The following is a 17,682-nucleotide window of genomic DNA, read 5'->3' as shown; positions in this document are numbered from 1 at the left end:
AAATTGAATTTCAAATGCAAACTTGACATTGCGTCTCTTTTCAAAATGCAAATTTTCCTGTTACAAAACTCTTCAGCAACAATGGAATTTTTGACAAATTAATTCACTAAGCATAGCGCTGATGGAGATACTCTTGAGTGAGAAGATCATAAATATGTCTCCCGGAGATTTTATCATCTTCAACTTGACCGTGGAAGTCGTAAAAGTTTCATTTGCTGCAAATTTGTTGTTTCAATGCAGAAAATTTTGTGAGTTTGTGAGATTTTAGAGGATGGTCAAAGATTCTCGAAACTTTTAGATATCTTGCATGAAAGGCAATAAAACATAATTGAGTCATTGAAAAGTAATAATAAATATAAATAATTTTCAAGCGTGAAATGTTGACACATTGTGTTTCCAATAAAATAATCAAGTGTTTGTTGACCCCAAAGTTTATTGCACGAATAACAAATCACAAAAAGCTTTCAACCTTTTTACAATATGCGAAAAAAGACGATTGATTGATTGATTGAAATATAAAAATTAAAACTTTCAAGATAAGATTTTGAGTACTTTCAAACGTCTTCATATTGTATGTACATCATTCGGAAACTTCTGTTATTTCCTGGATAATTAAAGAGGATGTAACTTCTCAAAGTCTCGATATCTTGAAATTGATAGGAAGTTTTGTTTGAACAGGTTATCGATGAACTTTTGTATATGCTGAAGAAGCATTAAAGTTTTATTTTTCATGTTTTTAGAGCCTGTAATTAAAAGTTTTGTTGGGTTTTTAACGAGTTCAATGTTTGAAAATTTGCTTTTTTTTAAATTTTCAAATAATTTTCCTCGTGGATAAACAATATTACTATATAAACGCTACTACTTAAACATGATTTTCTGAATGGTTTGTAAGATTTAGGTACTTTCAAGAGCACAAGTTTAAAAATAAAAGCATGAGTAGATTAAAAATATTAAAGATGAATAAAAAAAAATTGAGATAACGTACTTCATTTCCGCTATCACAATATAAAATTTTCCATTTCGCGTCATTGTTTATCTGACGTGTTTTTAAACCTACTAAGAGCCAGTCAAATTGACCGGTTTAAAATTAACACATATTTAAACGGTACAATGTCACTATTAAACTTTATAAATTTCTTAAAATATGCATGTTATATATTTTTCAGTGTTTAAATTTTAATTTTTTGTTATTTTCCAAAACAAATTTGTTGAGTATCCTAACCTACCGTGGTTTGTCATTTGACCGAAAAACGACCAAAAACGTTAGTAGGTTTAGTGTTAATATGTCTGAGGTTTAGAAAAAAATGTTGATTTAGTACAAATTTAGTACAGAGATTTAGTACAAAGCAAATGTTTTACTTTTAAAGATTTTTCTATAATTTACAAAACTTTATATACTTTTATAAATTTGCTTACTGCCTAATTTTCTATTTGATAAAATTGCTATCTTTTATTTTGATAACGGAAAATAATTTAGTACATGAAAGTACTAAATAAAGACATTAAATTAGACGCTCATTGGATCTAAATAAAAGAATGCCTCTTCTTTTCTTGGGACTTGAAATATGCAATTTTTTTACCTCTCCAGATTAGTACTTAATAAATGACCATTCTTATGTTTTAGAACATTTCGAAGATTGATTAAAAATTAAAAAATGCACTCTTAAAATATATTAATGAATAAAGCTTAATCTGTTTGTCTACCACATTAATAAAAATTGTGATTACAAATTCAAAAATTTGTTTAGAATTAGCCATGTAGTAATTATAGTTTTGTTCATTTTTTTTACAAGAAACAGAATTTATGTTCACACAAAGTTTTTCCTAATGTTCGGAATAATGGTGCTATTCCAATGAAAAATGAAAAGGAAAAACGCTTTTTTTAGTACGTGACTGATTTCATGTGTTTCTGCATAATTGATTGTTCTTTGAGTCAGTTTCCATCACGACTGTTTTCTCAAATTCTAGTCGTGTTCCAAAACCGCTAAACAATCGTGGCGGAAACCACCATAGAAAAAAGTCGATTATGTTGAACCACAAGAGAGTAATCATGTACTAAAAAAATGTTTATCCCCTTTTTATTTTTCATTGGAGTAGCACCATAAGCTGGAAAACGGGTTTATAATTTATGAAATACTCTTCTCAGATAATTTAGTACCATCTTTAGTAGGGGAAAGCGCCCATGCTTGATACCATTGGAAGCTTCGTAATGACTAAATTTTTCTTATGTTACTCAATAAACGTGACTACGCAATTCATTTTAAAAACTGGCCACTTTCCCATAGTTTTTAAAATATAGTTGCGATGAGTCACATATATATTGTAAAACATAGAAAATTTTGTCATTCCGAAGCTTCCACTGGTATCAAGCATGGGCACTTTCCCCTACACATTGTTATTAAGAGCTTTTGTACTCCAAAGCGTTTAAATTAGATCCGAACGCATTGTTTTTTTCGCTAATCGGGAAATTATTTTAGTTTTAAATATTTAGGTCATGTAATTTAAATGTTTTTTTTTATAAAGAGGGTTCAGTGATGTTTTTTAGTACATTCATCTAATACAGGTTACAGATTGGAGATTAAGTCCAGTTCCCGAAGGTCTCCAAATTCTAAATAATAATTTTAGTAAATCTAATACATCATTTGTCATGAATAATCCATTTTTTCAAAAATCTTGCTCGATCTTGCTTTAGCCATATGGCTAAAACTTAGGTCTAAAGCCCGTTTAACCGAAATATTACCTTATAAATGTATCCGTTGTTTAAAAAAAAACACTGCAAAATTACAAATGACCAAATTTAGGATAGGTTTTGTATTATTTCATTATTTTTATTAAACTATTTTTTCACCAAATATGGATTATTTCTGAAATTGTTTAATACAGCGATTTTTTCGTAAAAATTTTTGTTCAAATACTCAAATCCGTTCTTAAAAAATTTAAATTCCTAACTAAGGATTCCAAGAGTTCAAAAAATAAAGAGTAATGGAAGCACTAGGAGGGGAAACCTAAACGTCAGACAGGCATAGGCACTCTAAAAAAGTAGTGTAAATGTCCTAATTCAAAACTATTTACAGACGCTTTAACTTTGACAGAAGATTCAACACATTAAGTTCATATTTTTTCTGAAGAAAATTACATAAATTCGCGCCTTGACTCTTCTAGAACGTTACTGTTAGTGAAAATTCTTTAGATATAATTTGAAAACTTCTTAAATACAAGAAAAATACGCGAGTGTAAAATGCTTCTATTGGAAACATATTAATCCAAATGGAGACAAGGGAAAGTTTCTAATTGGAGACAAAGAGTGTAAGTGAAACTGTGACGACAGGCTTCCAAAACCTTGTTGAGTTGCTTCTGAATGCAGGATTTGTTCTTATTCCTGGTCTTTTCTCCTTTCCCATCTGAAACAATAAGAAAATCTCTCCAAAAAATCATATTTCCGAGGTTTCCTATTAAAGCATTTGCAGACACTTCAGAAAAACCCTTTTTGTCCAAGAAATATGTAATTACTTCATTTGAAAACTTCACGTACCGTTAACAATAAAGATTATCACTTAATTTAACTAAAATTAGCTAGAAGTATGACATAAATGTTAAACAAAACGAATAAGTAACAGTCACCTCGTTGTCTTTTTCATTGAAAAACATGTTCGATCGATGAAAAATTCGATGGTGAAAAGGTACATTTTTATTTTTTCTGAGAAATAACAAATTAAAATTTGTGAATATGAACGGATTTTCGCTTTATTTCGAGCAAAATTAACTAAATAATGAAACTGTGGTATAGAAAATATAAATATAATAATTTTGTACTGTATTTATCATGAAAACAATGACGTTTCCATTTGGAGTAGCGAAAAATTTACATTTGGAGCAGGTTTTGAATTAGCTTAATTTAACCCTAAAATGATTTTTCTTTTGAAAATTATTAAGTGCTTTTACCAAAAAAAATAGTGCGTAAGGTAAAGTATCCTCGCTCGACCGGAAGATTTATTTATTCAATTTATATATATTTACTAGAATATTTTGCGTATGATCTAACATTAATAGGTCAATCATTCCATGGATAATACGAACCAGTGACAAATTCATAGAAATTAACGAAATTGACCATCAAACATTCAAAAAATGACCCACCGATCGAGTCGAGGAACCCGGTCGAGTGAGGGTACTTTACCTTAATATGTTCGAATAGTTTAATGAAATTTATTTTGAATAAGCCAACTGTTAAAGAGCTTTGCATAATTAAGAAAAAAACGGAAAAAACTTATTTTTATTTCTAAGTAACGATCTGATCTTCAGTGTCGATTATTCCAATTCAGTACTTCCCTTAGAAAAAATAATTTCTAATTGCAAAGATGAAGAGATAGGTACTCACCGGAAGACAATGTTATCATTTGCGTAATTTGATGTCGATGAGGCGCCGCCCGAAGGGAAAGTGATTCCGTCACTTTGTGGAAAGACGACTCTTGGCGTTCGACTGCGCCAAAACTGTGGTGGTTGGGCTAAATGTTTGGGTTTTGGTGGTCCTGGGTAGTCACTGTATTCCACGTAAGTTTTTGGTGGGAAAAACTGCCTAGGAGGATGGCGATAGTTGTCGTAGCTAACGGCAGCTGAGGTTGAGGCATCAAATGCCCTAATGCCGAGCTTATCAACGCCCCCAAAGTCCCCGTAGGGTCGTTGGGGTGGTTGGACGATGTGTGGCATCGGTTGAGATGGCTGGAGGAGGCCCGTGATGGGTCCACCTGTGGCGTCACCGAATCTCGTGACTTCTTCGTGGGTGAAGGTTTGTGGGGCTGGTGAAGAGGTTTGGGGGAAATCTTCGGGAAATGCGAGTCCACGAGTGTACCTGGTGTCATGTGAGAGGTGATCTTCACTAAAGGGACGTTGGTAGACACCAATACTTTCGGCAAAGCTCAAATGATCTTCCCTGTAGCCCTGGGGTATGAAGAAATTTTCGTAATGTTGGCCAGCGGAAGTGTAAGTTGGCATTCCGCTGCGTCTGGCGGAGGATTCTGTGGTTGTTTCCTCTTCAGGTTCATCTTCATTGCCCTCGTCGAATTTATCGACACGGGGCTTTGAATGATGATATTCCAATTGGAGGATTTCACTGGAGGTGGCAACTGTGGTATTTGCGGGGGTTTCGTTATCCTGGCGTTGGGGTGTGGCAGTTGGGGGGAAGCGAAAGGAACCAAAGGAACCCTGTGGGGTACCCACAGCTCCCTGTAGTACCTCCATGAAGCGTATGTTGTCCACATTGGAGAAGATTTGCTGTGGTGCGAGGAGATTGTGAACTAGTTGGGGATTTTTGCCCTGAGCACGATGGAGGGTGAGTCCCACGTGAGATTCTGTCCGGGCGGGTCGTGCTGGTGAATCAATGGCATGGGCTAGTAGAATTCCCGCCACAATTGTGAGGAGGCGCCATTTATTGGGTCCGAACATTGCGCTTCTCACAGATGGTTTTTGATGGGCCCGCGCGGGTTCGTCACTTAGCGTTGAGGTCTTTTGTGTTGATGGAGGGAATCGCGTTCCAAAAGTAAAAAAAAAGGGGTTAAGACACTACAGCCAAGTCACCTCAATTTGGACATAATTCCCTGCGCAGGTGTCGCAATGATTTTCAAACGGAAGCTCCACTGGTTAACGTGTCACGATGGGGAGTACACTTGCTAAATTCTACACAACGCGCCAAAATGGTCGATGTGCTGTATACTCCGCGTTGGGAATAATAACACATGAATTTCACTTTTAATCTTTCGGCATTTGCATTCGAAATCAGATGGAGAGAATTTCACTTTTTTTCTTGGCTGTTTACACTATTAATAATCCAATTTGTTGGCTGCTGGTGCTCAACTGTTGAGCTATGTCTTGTATTATATGTATGTATTTCCCTCAGGTGAGGGGCTCTGAAGCTCGTTTTTTTTTTTCTTTTTTTTTTTGAGCACCGCGAACAATTTCACTTTTAACCAGCGATCTCGTGATGATTTGGAAATTCCCGGAGCATTTGAACACTGAACTCACGTGGACCGCTGTGCTGTTTTTTTTTGGGCGGGAGGTGCGATTTCCACAAGATTTCGTAACAATTGATAGATCAACGTCTGTCGAAGATGAACTAGGTCTTCTCACTTTCGCTGACAATCTCTTGGGGTATTTTGCTAGGTGCTTCGACAGTTGTGCGCCCAAGCACTTTCAGGTTCCTCTCACGAGAGACGTTCCAAAGTCAATTGGCTGGGTGATTTTAGATTTATAGCTGTTGGGAAAAAGAGAGAAGGAAAATTACAGAGTGTCCGATGGAAAAATCGATGGGGAGAAAGCAAAAAACTCTGTGCACCAGCTTCTTGGTCTGCTTCTATCATGCACCTTTAAGATTTTAATGGATACATATATGTATTAACCCAACACTCGACACTCGGGCCAATTAGTCATTCAATGAAGAGAGAGACTTGCTCTGGAAGATCAACCTATCGAGGTGATCGACGAGATTGTTGATCTCGACAGTGAATGAGAAATTGATCCATGGTTGGTGGGAGAAGTTGCTTTAAATGTAAGAAAAATTCAAAACATTGGAACTTTTTTCCATTCTTATTCACAGTCCGTCGAATCTCTTCTAAGAAAATTAATTTTTCTTTACCATCGCGTGTAGGCATTATATAAAAAAGAAAATATGAGGAGAATTCTTGTGAAGAAAGAAGAGATTTTTGGGAAGAATTATAATTTTTGCTTATTGAAACTCTAAACACGCAAGAGATCATCTCTGTCTCTCTCTTGGGAAATAAGACTCAGCCAGGGCAGAGATGAACAGATAATCTCTGGGAGATGATGAAGATGGTATTTGAGGTAGAAATGGGTGTGTTTTTTCTTTCACTTTCTGTCGCACTTTTGAATTATCGAGTGGGTGAATTTTACGAGAGAATGTCACTAAAAGGGTATTCATTTTGAATCAATTAATACAGGCTCTAGTGTACATTGTAAATTGTGTTCTAAAATGGGGAAGAAATATGACAAATTTATCACCAGTAAAAATTTAATTAAAAGGTAATAAAATAACCAATTATCAATGCTCAAAAATAGTGACATATTCTTTTAAAAAAGAAATTAAGGAGTTATGAATCATCTTAACTATTTTAAAACGGTTTAAAGTGATTTCTGTGCAGTTTGGAATTTTTTTTTCTAACTAATATTGAAATATATTATTTACTATTTTGATTTTTTATGGCATTGGCACAGCTGATCAGGAAAAGTTCGTGAAATTAAAATTCACAACGTCTTCTCTCTCAAACTTTTTGCATCGTCCATCCCATTCCTTCCCACTCAAAATTAGATTGAACTCAATCAAATTTGGTGTGATATTCAAGAGAAGAAGAAGAAGAGCGCGAAAGAATGAGATAGACTTATGTAAAACATTTGAGAAGGAAAAGCATGTGCATTTCGATTTCATACAATTTTCCTGATCTAAAAGTTGTGCCAAAGGCTTCAGTGACCAATTTTAACTCTTTCATGTTTACATTCGTTTCATTTCTTACGACATACCTTTCAAATTAGGGCAGTTTCATACAATAAAAATTTACATCCTTTTTCCTCAAAAGATTTATAGTCTATCCCACTCTTTGACACTTTAAATTGGAATGAACTAAATTGAATTTGTTGTGATGTTCGAAAGAAGAATAAGAAGAAGAGCAAGAAAACTGAAAGGAATATAAAAAAAAACGTTTTAAGAAGAAATGATATGAATTTTGATTTCATAAAATTTTCTTGATCTAAAGAGTGTACTAAAGCCATAACGATTTAGGTTTCTCATGGCTCCGGCACACCTTTTAGATCAGGAAAATACCATAAAGTCAAAATTCGAATCTTCTTCCTATTCACACGTTTTGCAAGTGACTATCTGATTTTTTCGCATTCTTCTTCTTCTTTTAAACATCACTCCAAATTCAATTTAGCTCAATCGAATTTGCTATGCGAAAGAATGAGATAATCATATGCAGAACGTGTGAGAAAGACAGATATTTGAATTTCGACTTCATGAAATTTTCCTGATTTAAAAGGTCTGCCGGAGCAATAATTGAACAAAATTTATTTTTTACTAACCAAATTTTAATATTTTGCTGACCAATTTTAACATTTTATTGCTCATTTGTTTTTCTGGCATAAACATTTTCGTTGAACAACAAAGTTATCACTATTTAGTGAGCTATCGTTTAATTTCAATCATTTTAAACTTATTACCATTGTACGCCTACCATCGTCTTACCACTCTTATGAAAAAAAAAATGGTAAATTTGCGTCAGTTTTTTATAGATACTCATTTTCGTTGAGAAGAATAGTTTTATATAACAAGATGGCCCAATTGAACTATAACCTTTATAAATCACTGCTTTTTTAAATTTAAAATTATTTTATTGACGTAAAAAGGTCTCAGAAATCTTCTAATATTTGATAAATTAAATTCTACAGGCCAAATATTCTCGAGGATCAACCTGAATTTAATTGGTATATTATATCACTGAGAAAAAAAGAGGGTGCGATTAACTTTTTTTCCTCATAACTTTAACACTTTTAGGTGTAAAAATATATCAACATTATTTAATGTTAATTTTACACCTTTTTGAGGGTAAAATAACACGAAAAAGGGTAACTTTAACCCCTAATATGCCTAAAAATCATAATATTTACACCGATTTCGTATCAATACTGCAGGGTAAAATAAACATTTCCGGAACGTTATTTTAACTTTTTCGGGTTTCTCTCAGTGTGACTTCCAGTGATCATCCCAATATTCAATTTATCGTATGACCTTTCCCCCTCAAGTAGACATGATTGTTTTGTTTTTTGACGGTTTGCTAAATTTTAAGAATTTTCTTATCTAAGAAAACGATGTTGGCAATTAGCCTCTAACGGACAAGCAAAAATACTCCTTCATTCTGACGAGCTTAACTTTTTTTGAACATCGATAAGTAGGATCATCCCTTTTTTGGTATTTTTAAGCTCTCTTATAGAGATTCTTTTCAAATATTCGTCTTAGGGTTGTTCGCAATATGTGGATCCCACAGACAAATGGTCTGTGGGATCCATCAGCTAAGACGCGAATTTCTTTTAACTAGCTTCTTAACTTTAAGGAGGATGGTTGGCGATGATGCAAGTTTTTTATTTCCACCATGGCTTTTCGCAGTGTTACTACACTGAGAAAAAAAGAGGCTACGATTAACTTTTTTTTCGTCATAACTTACACTTTTCAGGTGTAAAAATATATCAACATTTTTTAATGTTAATTTTACACCTTATTAAGGGTAAAATTAACATGAAAGAATGGTAACTTTAACCCATAATACACCTACAAAGCATAATATTTACACTGTTATCGGATCAATACTGCAGGGTATAATTAACATTTCCGAAATGTTATTTTGACTTTTTCGGATTTCCCTCAGTGTAGTATCTATGTATCGAGTTATGTTTTGAAACATAAAAAATTAATCATATTAAGGTGTTAACTCTTTAACGACGAGACAGTTTTTACGGAATGAAAATCAACAATAAGAATTAAACTGAGAAACATAATCAATGATAAGTTTTACATCTAACCTTGGAAAGTCCAACAGAGTCTGATTCGGTATATTTTGTGCTTCTATGAACGATAGGGACAAAAATAGCCCAAAAATTTAAATAATTTTTTTGACAATACCAATGAATAATATTTTTCGCTTTAATGAAAAATATTACGTATGAGTATTGTAGTTTATATTGCCAAAAGGGTTTTGCTTAAAAAAAATTGTAAGTATAAAAAATAAATAAAATCAATTATGAATTCTATTTATCTATCTATCTAGCTTAAATATTTACTACATAGCAAATAGCTAGAGACTTGCAAAAAATATTCTAGATTCCTTCAACCTTCTACTTTACAATTATGTACAGACATAAGAAAAAAATAACTTTAGGTAGTCAGGAAAAATTATTTTCTTTATGGGATACCGGTGTTCCAATCGTTCTTAAAGGGTTAAAGGGCTGTGACGGCTGTAACGATAGCCGCTTGCGTCTTTCCGGCAAAATATAAAGCTATCACGGTACCACGTCTGAGTTTCATAACTGATAAAAGGCCTTATAAACAGTAAAATGAATTATCATTATGCAAAGTTTGGAGTTGTTGCAGTAGTATTAGTATTACATGTATAACGAGCTGAATTTGGTTATAGATCAATTGGATCAACTTGTATTACTTCATCTAATGATCATTGAATTTTTCAATTATTTAATTCTCTTACTGTGTTATCACACTTGCACATTAAAATTTAATATGATTCACATTAATTGTCGCTGGTGAAGGTCCAAATGTGTAATTTGTGTGTTTGAATCATTTTATATTCAAAATTTGATCTATTTGTTGATAAAAAGCTAGACTTGGCCCGCAAAATTTGATATAAATTGATTTATAGCATTAATGCGAAAAATTAATGCGATTTTCTCTTTAATTTTTTAATGTGAAAAATATTTATGCTTTAGATAAATTTAAACTTATTTTTGCAGGCCAAGTCCACTTCTTTATCAATAAATAGAAAAACCCCCAAATATTAAGTGACTCAAAGACACAAATAACATATTTGGACGCTCACAAGCGACAATTAATGTGAATCACATTAAAATTTTAATGTGCAAGTGTGATAACGCCGAGATTAATTTATATAGCTTAAACTTGATAATAACTTTTTTACCTCATTTTGCTATTACTTTTTTTTATATTTCTTTTCGTATTGTTTAAGTTAAAACTAATACTTGCCAGAAGAATATCGCAACTCTTGAAATATGTCTTAAATAACTGAAAATAGTTTAAATGCATTAATTCTTTGATTATTGTGGTAATCTTATAACTTTTTATTTACTTTTTTGAGAAAAGAGAAATGGAGAAAATCATTAGGAAGGTTAATTGGTGAGGTTAAATTCTGAAGCAGGCTTCTGGTTTTGATTGTTATCTACAACATGATTTAAGTAAAATAGAAAAATAAAAGTATAAACTTGGAGTATATCTCATTTTACAAATCGAAAAGTCTCTCAATTTTTATTGTAGTATTCTTTTATTAAAAATTTCAATTAAATAATTTATATAATAAATTAAGAATGTTTACAAAAGTTGTGAATTGAATACTGCATGTTGCATTTCTCTTCATAAGATGAATAACCCCTTTTTAATACTAAAACTGCACCACATATCTCTATAGGTAGTAAATATCCGGTATATCCTCACAACTTTCAAAACAAGCTTCCATAAGTTGAGGGGTTTCCTAGAAGCTCAATACGGAAGTTTGAGTCATCCGGAAACGCGGAAATTGAGCCTCTTTCGTGTCTCACTGATTAATTCTTTCAGTATATGACGCGGAGATAAATCTCTGCTGAGATCAGTCAATATATGCCTCATCTTTGGCATTATTATTTATTTTTTCATCAATGCTTTGGGCTAAGATCAAACAATGAACATCACACTCACCATTTCACCATGGATGGCAAAAATAACAATATCTTGTTTTCCTTCTTTCTCTCTCGCTCGTTCACTTTTTATTTTACATATATATATTTTTTTTTAACAAACAATTGCGCCTGAAGAAAGAAGGTGCCCCAGGTGAGATGAACAAGGAGAAAGATGCTTTTTCAGGCAAAGTTGAAGAAGAAGTTATATGCAAGAAAAGGTGAGATTCAATTCACACCACCTCCTATTCTAATTTCTTTTTCTTTTATATTTTTCATTGAGAGTTAGTGATTTTTTTTCTTTGATATATTTCATTTCGAAAACTTGGGGGGCTTGAGTGTTTGTTCCGTGGAAATAGTGAAATTCTTTCTCGGGCAATTTTTCACAATAGACAACCGCAATTGAAGATTATGGGAGAGAACAATGAATGCGCGAGAAAAAGTATAAAATATATTGGTTGAAAAGAGATGATGAGGAAGGCTTTTCCGTTTTTTTTTTTTATTTTGAGGAAAATCATTAAAATTTCCGGATGTTTGTATATCGACTGGCGCTATTAGGGTGGGTAACCCCTTAAGAAGGAATGAATAATAGTGCATAATTTTCCTTCAGAAATTCTAAGTACGAGTATATAACGATTGAGAAATTTTGACTAAAAATCTAAAAAATTTTAGCGCGAACTATTTTGACAAATGACAAAAATCATTTACTTAATTCCCTAATAATTGCTGCAAAGTTAAAGTAATTGAAATTAAATGTATTCTAAATTTCCGATTGTAAATATTCCTATTTTCTGAAATACTGGGATTATTTAAGGATGAATGAATTGAATATGAGGCATAAAAAATTATTCTTTTATACTACTAATCAAATTATGTGTTTCTGTACGAATATTCAATTTAAACATTAAAATTTAAAAGAAAGTATTAATCCAGTTTATATAATTACTATAACTGCATTAATTTTGAGAAAAATTACGATGAGGCAAGGTAAGATGGGATAATTTGGAATCATGTCTAATTAGAAAAAAAAACAAGGAAGAAGTATTCTCGAATGTAAAGTCTCGTACTTTTTTGTTGTCCCTCTTTGGCCATCTGATACAGTGAGAAAATCTCAAAATTCTAAAATAGACATGATTCATAATTCCCCGAATTACCCCGTCTTACCCTAATTATGAAAAATATTGATAGAAAATTCCTTTGTTTTTATAAATAACGAAGATTACTTTTCCATTCTTGTTTCTTGGAATTAAAATAGTAAAATTATATCTACTAAATAAAATTGATAAGAAAAGGATGTAAATCAGGCCTGGATTCATTAAAATTCTTGTTAAATCGGATAATACGATCCATCAGTAACAACCCCATATCTTTTTTCTTGAAAAAAAAAAATCTTGTGGTATTTTTTATAACTATTTTAAAATGTTAAAATTCTTGGAATCCCGAAGGTAGATTTTGAAGTTCTATAAAATCATTGATCGATTTTAGAGATCTTAGAAATTATGTCTCTCTATTGGACTAATATACCTTAATTTGTCTCAAAAACAGTATTTTTTTATAGTTTTTACTATTTATAGAAATTCTTCTTGGTGTCTAAATTTTAGTATAGAAACTAGTCCCCGGCGAGTGGCCTTCAAAGTCGAAGCCAATTTCTTACTTTCACATACAAATGAGTATGGGAATTTTTCTGCACTCGTGATCGTTATGCTAAATATTTAAAAAGTGAGAAGTTTTTCCGTATTATAAGATACCTTTTCGTATGGAGGGATAACTATACTAAATTTTTGTTTAAATAAATTTTTTCCTTGGAGCACTGTGAGCTGAGTCCGAGATCAATTTAGGAATTGGCTTCAAATAGCTCCATATAAAAAGGCCAACTTGCCAGAAACAATTCGTATGATCAACAGATCGTAAAAGTCGCTGAGAGCTATATGGCTATAAGCATTTCCTTTTCAAGAACATTACTCTACATCCCCATGGCTTTACGCATGTCTTGGTACGCTGACATATGAAAGAAAATCTGTCATTTTGCCGTGAAGACTTGTCATCAATGCCAAGTTGGCGGGGGACGAATTGTATGGAGTGAAAACTCACCTAATATAAAGTAGTTTGAATAAATCATTGTTATTTTTATAAACTCAAAATTTTAATGAAATAATTTATTTATATTTTTTGAATTGTATATTTCTACTTTTATCTAACTATTATATCCACTTTAACTAATTTTATCTAAAAACGTATTTAGAGTAGGAGAGGTCTTATAGACTTCGCACAGACTCTGGTTTCAAACACTTTATATTTTTCCCATATTCCTTTGCCGAACCTGACCTATTTTTATTTCAGGAAATGTATTACTTTAGACTAGTTATAACTGCTATATCCAATTCATTAATGGAATATAGGAAAAATATCGGATATTTGAAGCCAGAGTATGTGCGAAACCTAAAAGACTTCCCCTACTAATTGGTCGATCGGGTAGGATTTTAAGAATTTTTCAAATTGAAAATAAATGCAAATTATGAAAATTCTTTGTAGAGCACCGGATCATACACAGTAATAGGCTCTTGCACATGTATTTTTCATTTAAATCAATTTCGAAATCTCTATAGATTTTTTAGTCTTAAAAAATTTCTGCTAAAACTCAAAATTACATTTCTTGAAAAATGTGCATCAAAATTAGATTCTTCCTGAAGTTTTCTGACATATCTGTCTATTTTCAAAGACTAATGATCTTTTTTTGCTTTTGGATGTCTTTTGGAAGTTGTCTAGGAAGAGTTTCGTCTATAAGGAAAAGTGTTCAGCTTCCGATTACACAAGTCTTCAAATATCACAATATTTTCAGAATCCTCAAAAAAGGGTTCCAAATACTAACTTCTTGTTCGAAAGTAGATCAACCACCCTTAAATTTAATAGACTGGAATTATTGAGAAAAAAAGCGAAAAATCCAATATCAGAGAAGGAGTGTTCAAAAGTTGATCACCTTCCAACGATAATGACCTTGGGTAATTTCGTCTTACGGGATTTTCAAGGTCAAACGTTAAAAACTCTCTAAAGGTGGTATCTATGAACCGATCTAGATAAATATGCATTCTAATAAAAGGTCTTGGAATTCATGACAATTTAGCACAAATTAGAAAAAAAAGAGTTCTTTTCAGTAATCGGCTCGCTAGATTCCTTGTCTTTCTTAAAGGGTTAAGATGAAGGTGTAATTTTTCTTGTTGTGGTTGATTTTTTGCATGGAGTGTCGCTGTTCTTTTTTTTGTTGTTGTTGTTGTTGTTGAAAAGCAAAGAGACTTTCAGTGTGGTGCAAAAGACACAATAATAATGATCATTTTAAAACGGAGCGACACACTTTCTACCAACAGACAATTTCATTGCGAATGTTACTTGTAAGTTACCAGATTTAACAGACAATTTTTTCCCTTCGTTTTTTTTTGTTTCTTTTACTTTGCTTCTTTTTCCTTCCTCGCTCACAGTGTTCATGTTTTTCTTAATGTTATGGAAGTCTCTTGTTGATGAAATTTTATTTAAGTGATTGAAGATTGTCTTTCTCTTTCACTGGATGACTTTCTGCAAGGTCGTTTAAGCCAAAGTCGAACCAGCGCAAGAGAACATAAATAAAAAAAAATCGACGCAACAAGAGCTCAAATTAAAACCAGATGAAGGTGAAAAAATTGTCTGTTGGGCTCCAATGAAGTGGAGATTCTTCAGAGAAATTTTCCTTTGTAAATTGGAGTGAGTCAGACCAGATAAGCAAGAGTACGAGTGAAAGAGAGAGAAACGACATGAGAAAATTAAATTAAAAGAAAAATAAGATAAAATAAAAATAAGAGATGAAGTTAATGAGATTTACAACACTTCAGAATCCGGTTTAATGGCAAATAAGAGAATTTATCCATCACATTGAGAAATATTTGTCTTTTTCTCTTTTTTTTTTTTGGTTTTTTCGAGAAAATAAAATCGTAAGAAAAAAATTTAACACAAACAATTTCACTTTACCTCAAGACCATTTAAATCCATAAATTGGTAATGAGAGGAATCCAGATGAATTAAAACCAAATCTAGATCAGAGATATTGTCCTTTTGGTCGAATTTACTCTGTGCTGCCTTTTTCTTTCAAATACTTTTTAATCACAATTATTTGCTTTTCTAACAAACTTATCACAATTTTCTTCTTTTTCACTTATCTTCACAATCACCTCACTTTTCCAGGGGAATTTTCTTTTTCTTCCAAAAATGAACAGAAAAATAACGACAGAGGAATAATTCTTCTCACTGAACCGAGAGAGTTTCACAGTTTTTCTTTCTAACGAGAACTATACAAAAAAAAAGAAAAAAAATAGAATTAGGATTAAAACACCACCCCAAAAAAGCGAGGAGACTTTGAAATTAACAATAAAAACAACATAAAAAAAAAGAAATTTGCAAAGATAGTTAACTTTACAAATAGGTATTTGTACAATTTTAAATGAAAACTCACGACTCTCTCTCACTGATGCGACCTTCTTGAGTAAAAGCTCAAAGAAGTCTGGTGCTGGCGCTTCGTCTTTTGCCAGCGAAAAGCGAAAGAGTCGATGGAGTTATTTTTTATGTCTTGGAATATGTGTATATGCTTTTTTCCCAACTTCTTTCTCTCTTCTGCAACTTCAACAAAATCCAATGGATTTTTTTTGGGTGGGGAGAACACTTGAAGAAGTGTATGAGAGTTGTAGTCAGAGAAGAAAAAAAATACGAGCTATCGTGGAAAGAAAAGTAAAATTCATTGCTTCCCAACATACGAAATATAACATCAAAAAAGCATACTCAAAACACGTAAGAAGAAATGACTCTTTTTTTACTTGGTTTGATTCAAGAGAGGCTGAAAAAACATCCAAAAATACTAGTGATAAGCTTTGAAAGACTTGCAGTGTATATGATTCTTACGTCTGAAATAATAGGTAAAATTTTACTTTAACCAAGACACAAAGCAATATACTAGCTAAGACATAAACCATGTTCGGAATTTTTCAAGCAACGGATACTAATTGATTATTTTCTCCTTTAAATTTGTGAAACGAAATGCTTATTATTACCAGAGGGAAGTACCAGTGACAAAATTCCTATTCTTTCCGTACAGAAGTAGATCTTGAAAAATTCGAAAAAGTATTTGAAGAATCAAAAAAGAGACTTTCTTACTTCTTAATTCCGCAAGGTGGCTGAGGTACATCCAGTTCGAATTTCGAAGTGCTCAAGTGTCAAAATGTGACGGTTTTCACATTGTTGTGAGGAAAAAAAAAACAGAACAACGACGTTTACTGTTCTCGCCCCAGTATTTAATTACTCCGTAACCACTGAGTAACTCTTTTGCCAGCTTTCTAGCGTGATATTTGATAAATTTTCCCCACCTTGTTCGAAAATTTAGTATGAAAATTCGAAATTGAATTTGAATTCTTCGAACTTCAACGACTTTTTGTGCAAATAGAGTTCCATTTACCTTTTATCCAAGACACTATTGGAGAATCAAATTCTACTTCTGTTTGGGCTCATTACGTCATCTGAAAGCAATAATTCTTTCTTGAAAGGGCTATATCGACGACTCAGAATATAAATCGAACAAATCTATTTTTTACAAAAAATGTTTTATTCGCTTTTTGGATACTTCTTTATACCCTCTACCTTCCCTGTGAAAAATATACTTGAAAGTTAATTATTTTTAAAGTTATAGAAATTTTCAATCTCAAAAATTCTATACTCTGCTTTAAAAATCTCGGTTTCTAATCGCTCTCCTCTAAAATTTTGCTACTGCGAATTATTCGTTTCTTTTCCTAAGCGATCGATATTTATTAATAAACTTACGTTAAAAACAAAATTGTAAGAATTTAATTCCCAATTCCCGAAGCTTTCGAAAAGCTTATACAAAAAAAAAATTTTTTAAATTTCAATGTTTATGTAAAAAATACGGATTTTGACAAATAAATAATTTAATTATTTATTTATTTATCATATTAGTATTTTATACACACAGAGAAATTTTGACTCTAAATTTAAGAATATATAAGATCCTAGGTACTTAAAGTAGACGTGAATCCCCGAGGCGTTTAAGTTTAGAAGCTCTGAGCGAAAGAAATGGGCTAGAATCACTAGCTTTTTCAAGTTAAGAGATCGGGAACTTAAGCTCTGCATTAGCTGGAAAATGAAAAATGTCTACAGATTTGTAAATTGTAACTAAAACTAAATGATCAAGGATTTAGA

At 32.3% G+C, this 17,682-nt stretch overlaps 1 protein-coding gene across 6 annotated transcripts in view; it reads right to left on the bottom strand.

Moving 5' to 3' along the window:
• LOC129798859 (uncharacterized) overlaps positions 1-16,302 on the bottom strand; it is a 48,540-nt gene extending 32,238 nt beyond the window's left edge. For 3 of the 6 annotated variants that reach the window (XM_055842296.1, XM_055842297.1, XM_055842300.1), the window contains exons 1-2: positions 15,451-16,302; positions 4,379-6,247 (exon numbers count right to left, since the gene is read on the bottom strand). In XM_055842296.1, the coding sequence (XP_055698271.1) occupies positions 4,379-5,442 (1,064 nt within the window). In that variant the 5' untranslated portion in view covers positions 5,443-6,247; positions 15,451-16,302. The remainder of the gene's footprint in view (positions 1-4,378; positions 6,248-15,450) is intronic. The other 3 variants (XM_055842295.1, XM_055842299.1, XM_055842298.1) reach the window with 2 other exon arrangements.
• Between the last annotated feature and the right edge of the window lie 1,380 nt (positions 16,303-17,682).

This window comes from Phlebotomus papatasi, chromosome 1 (assembly GCF_024763615.1).
Source record: "Phlebotomus papatasi isolate M1 chromosome 1, Ppap_2.1, whole genome shotgun sequence".
NCBI classification, from domain to species: Eukaryota; Metazoa; Arthropoda; class Insecta; order Diptera; family Psychodidae; genus Phlebotomus; species Phlebotomus papatasi.
Note: the sequence above shows the minus strand (reverse complement) of the source record. Positions and strands in the feature narration are given on the sequence as shown.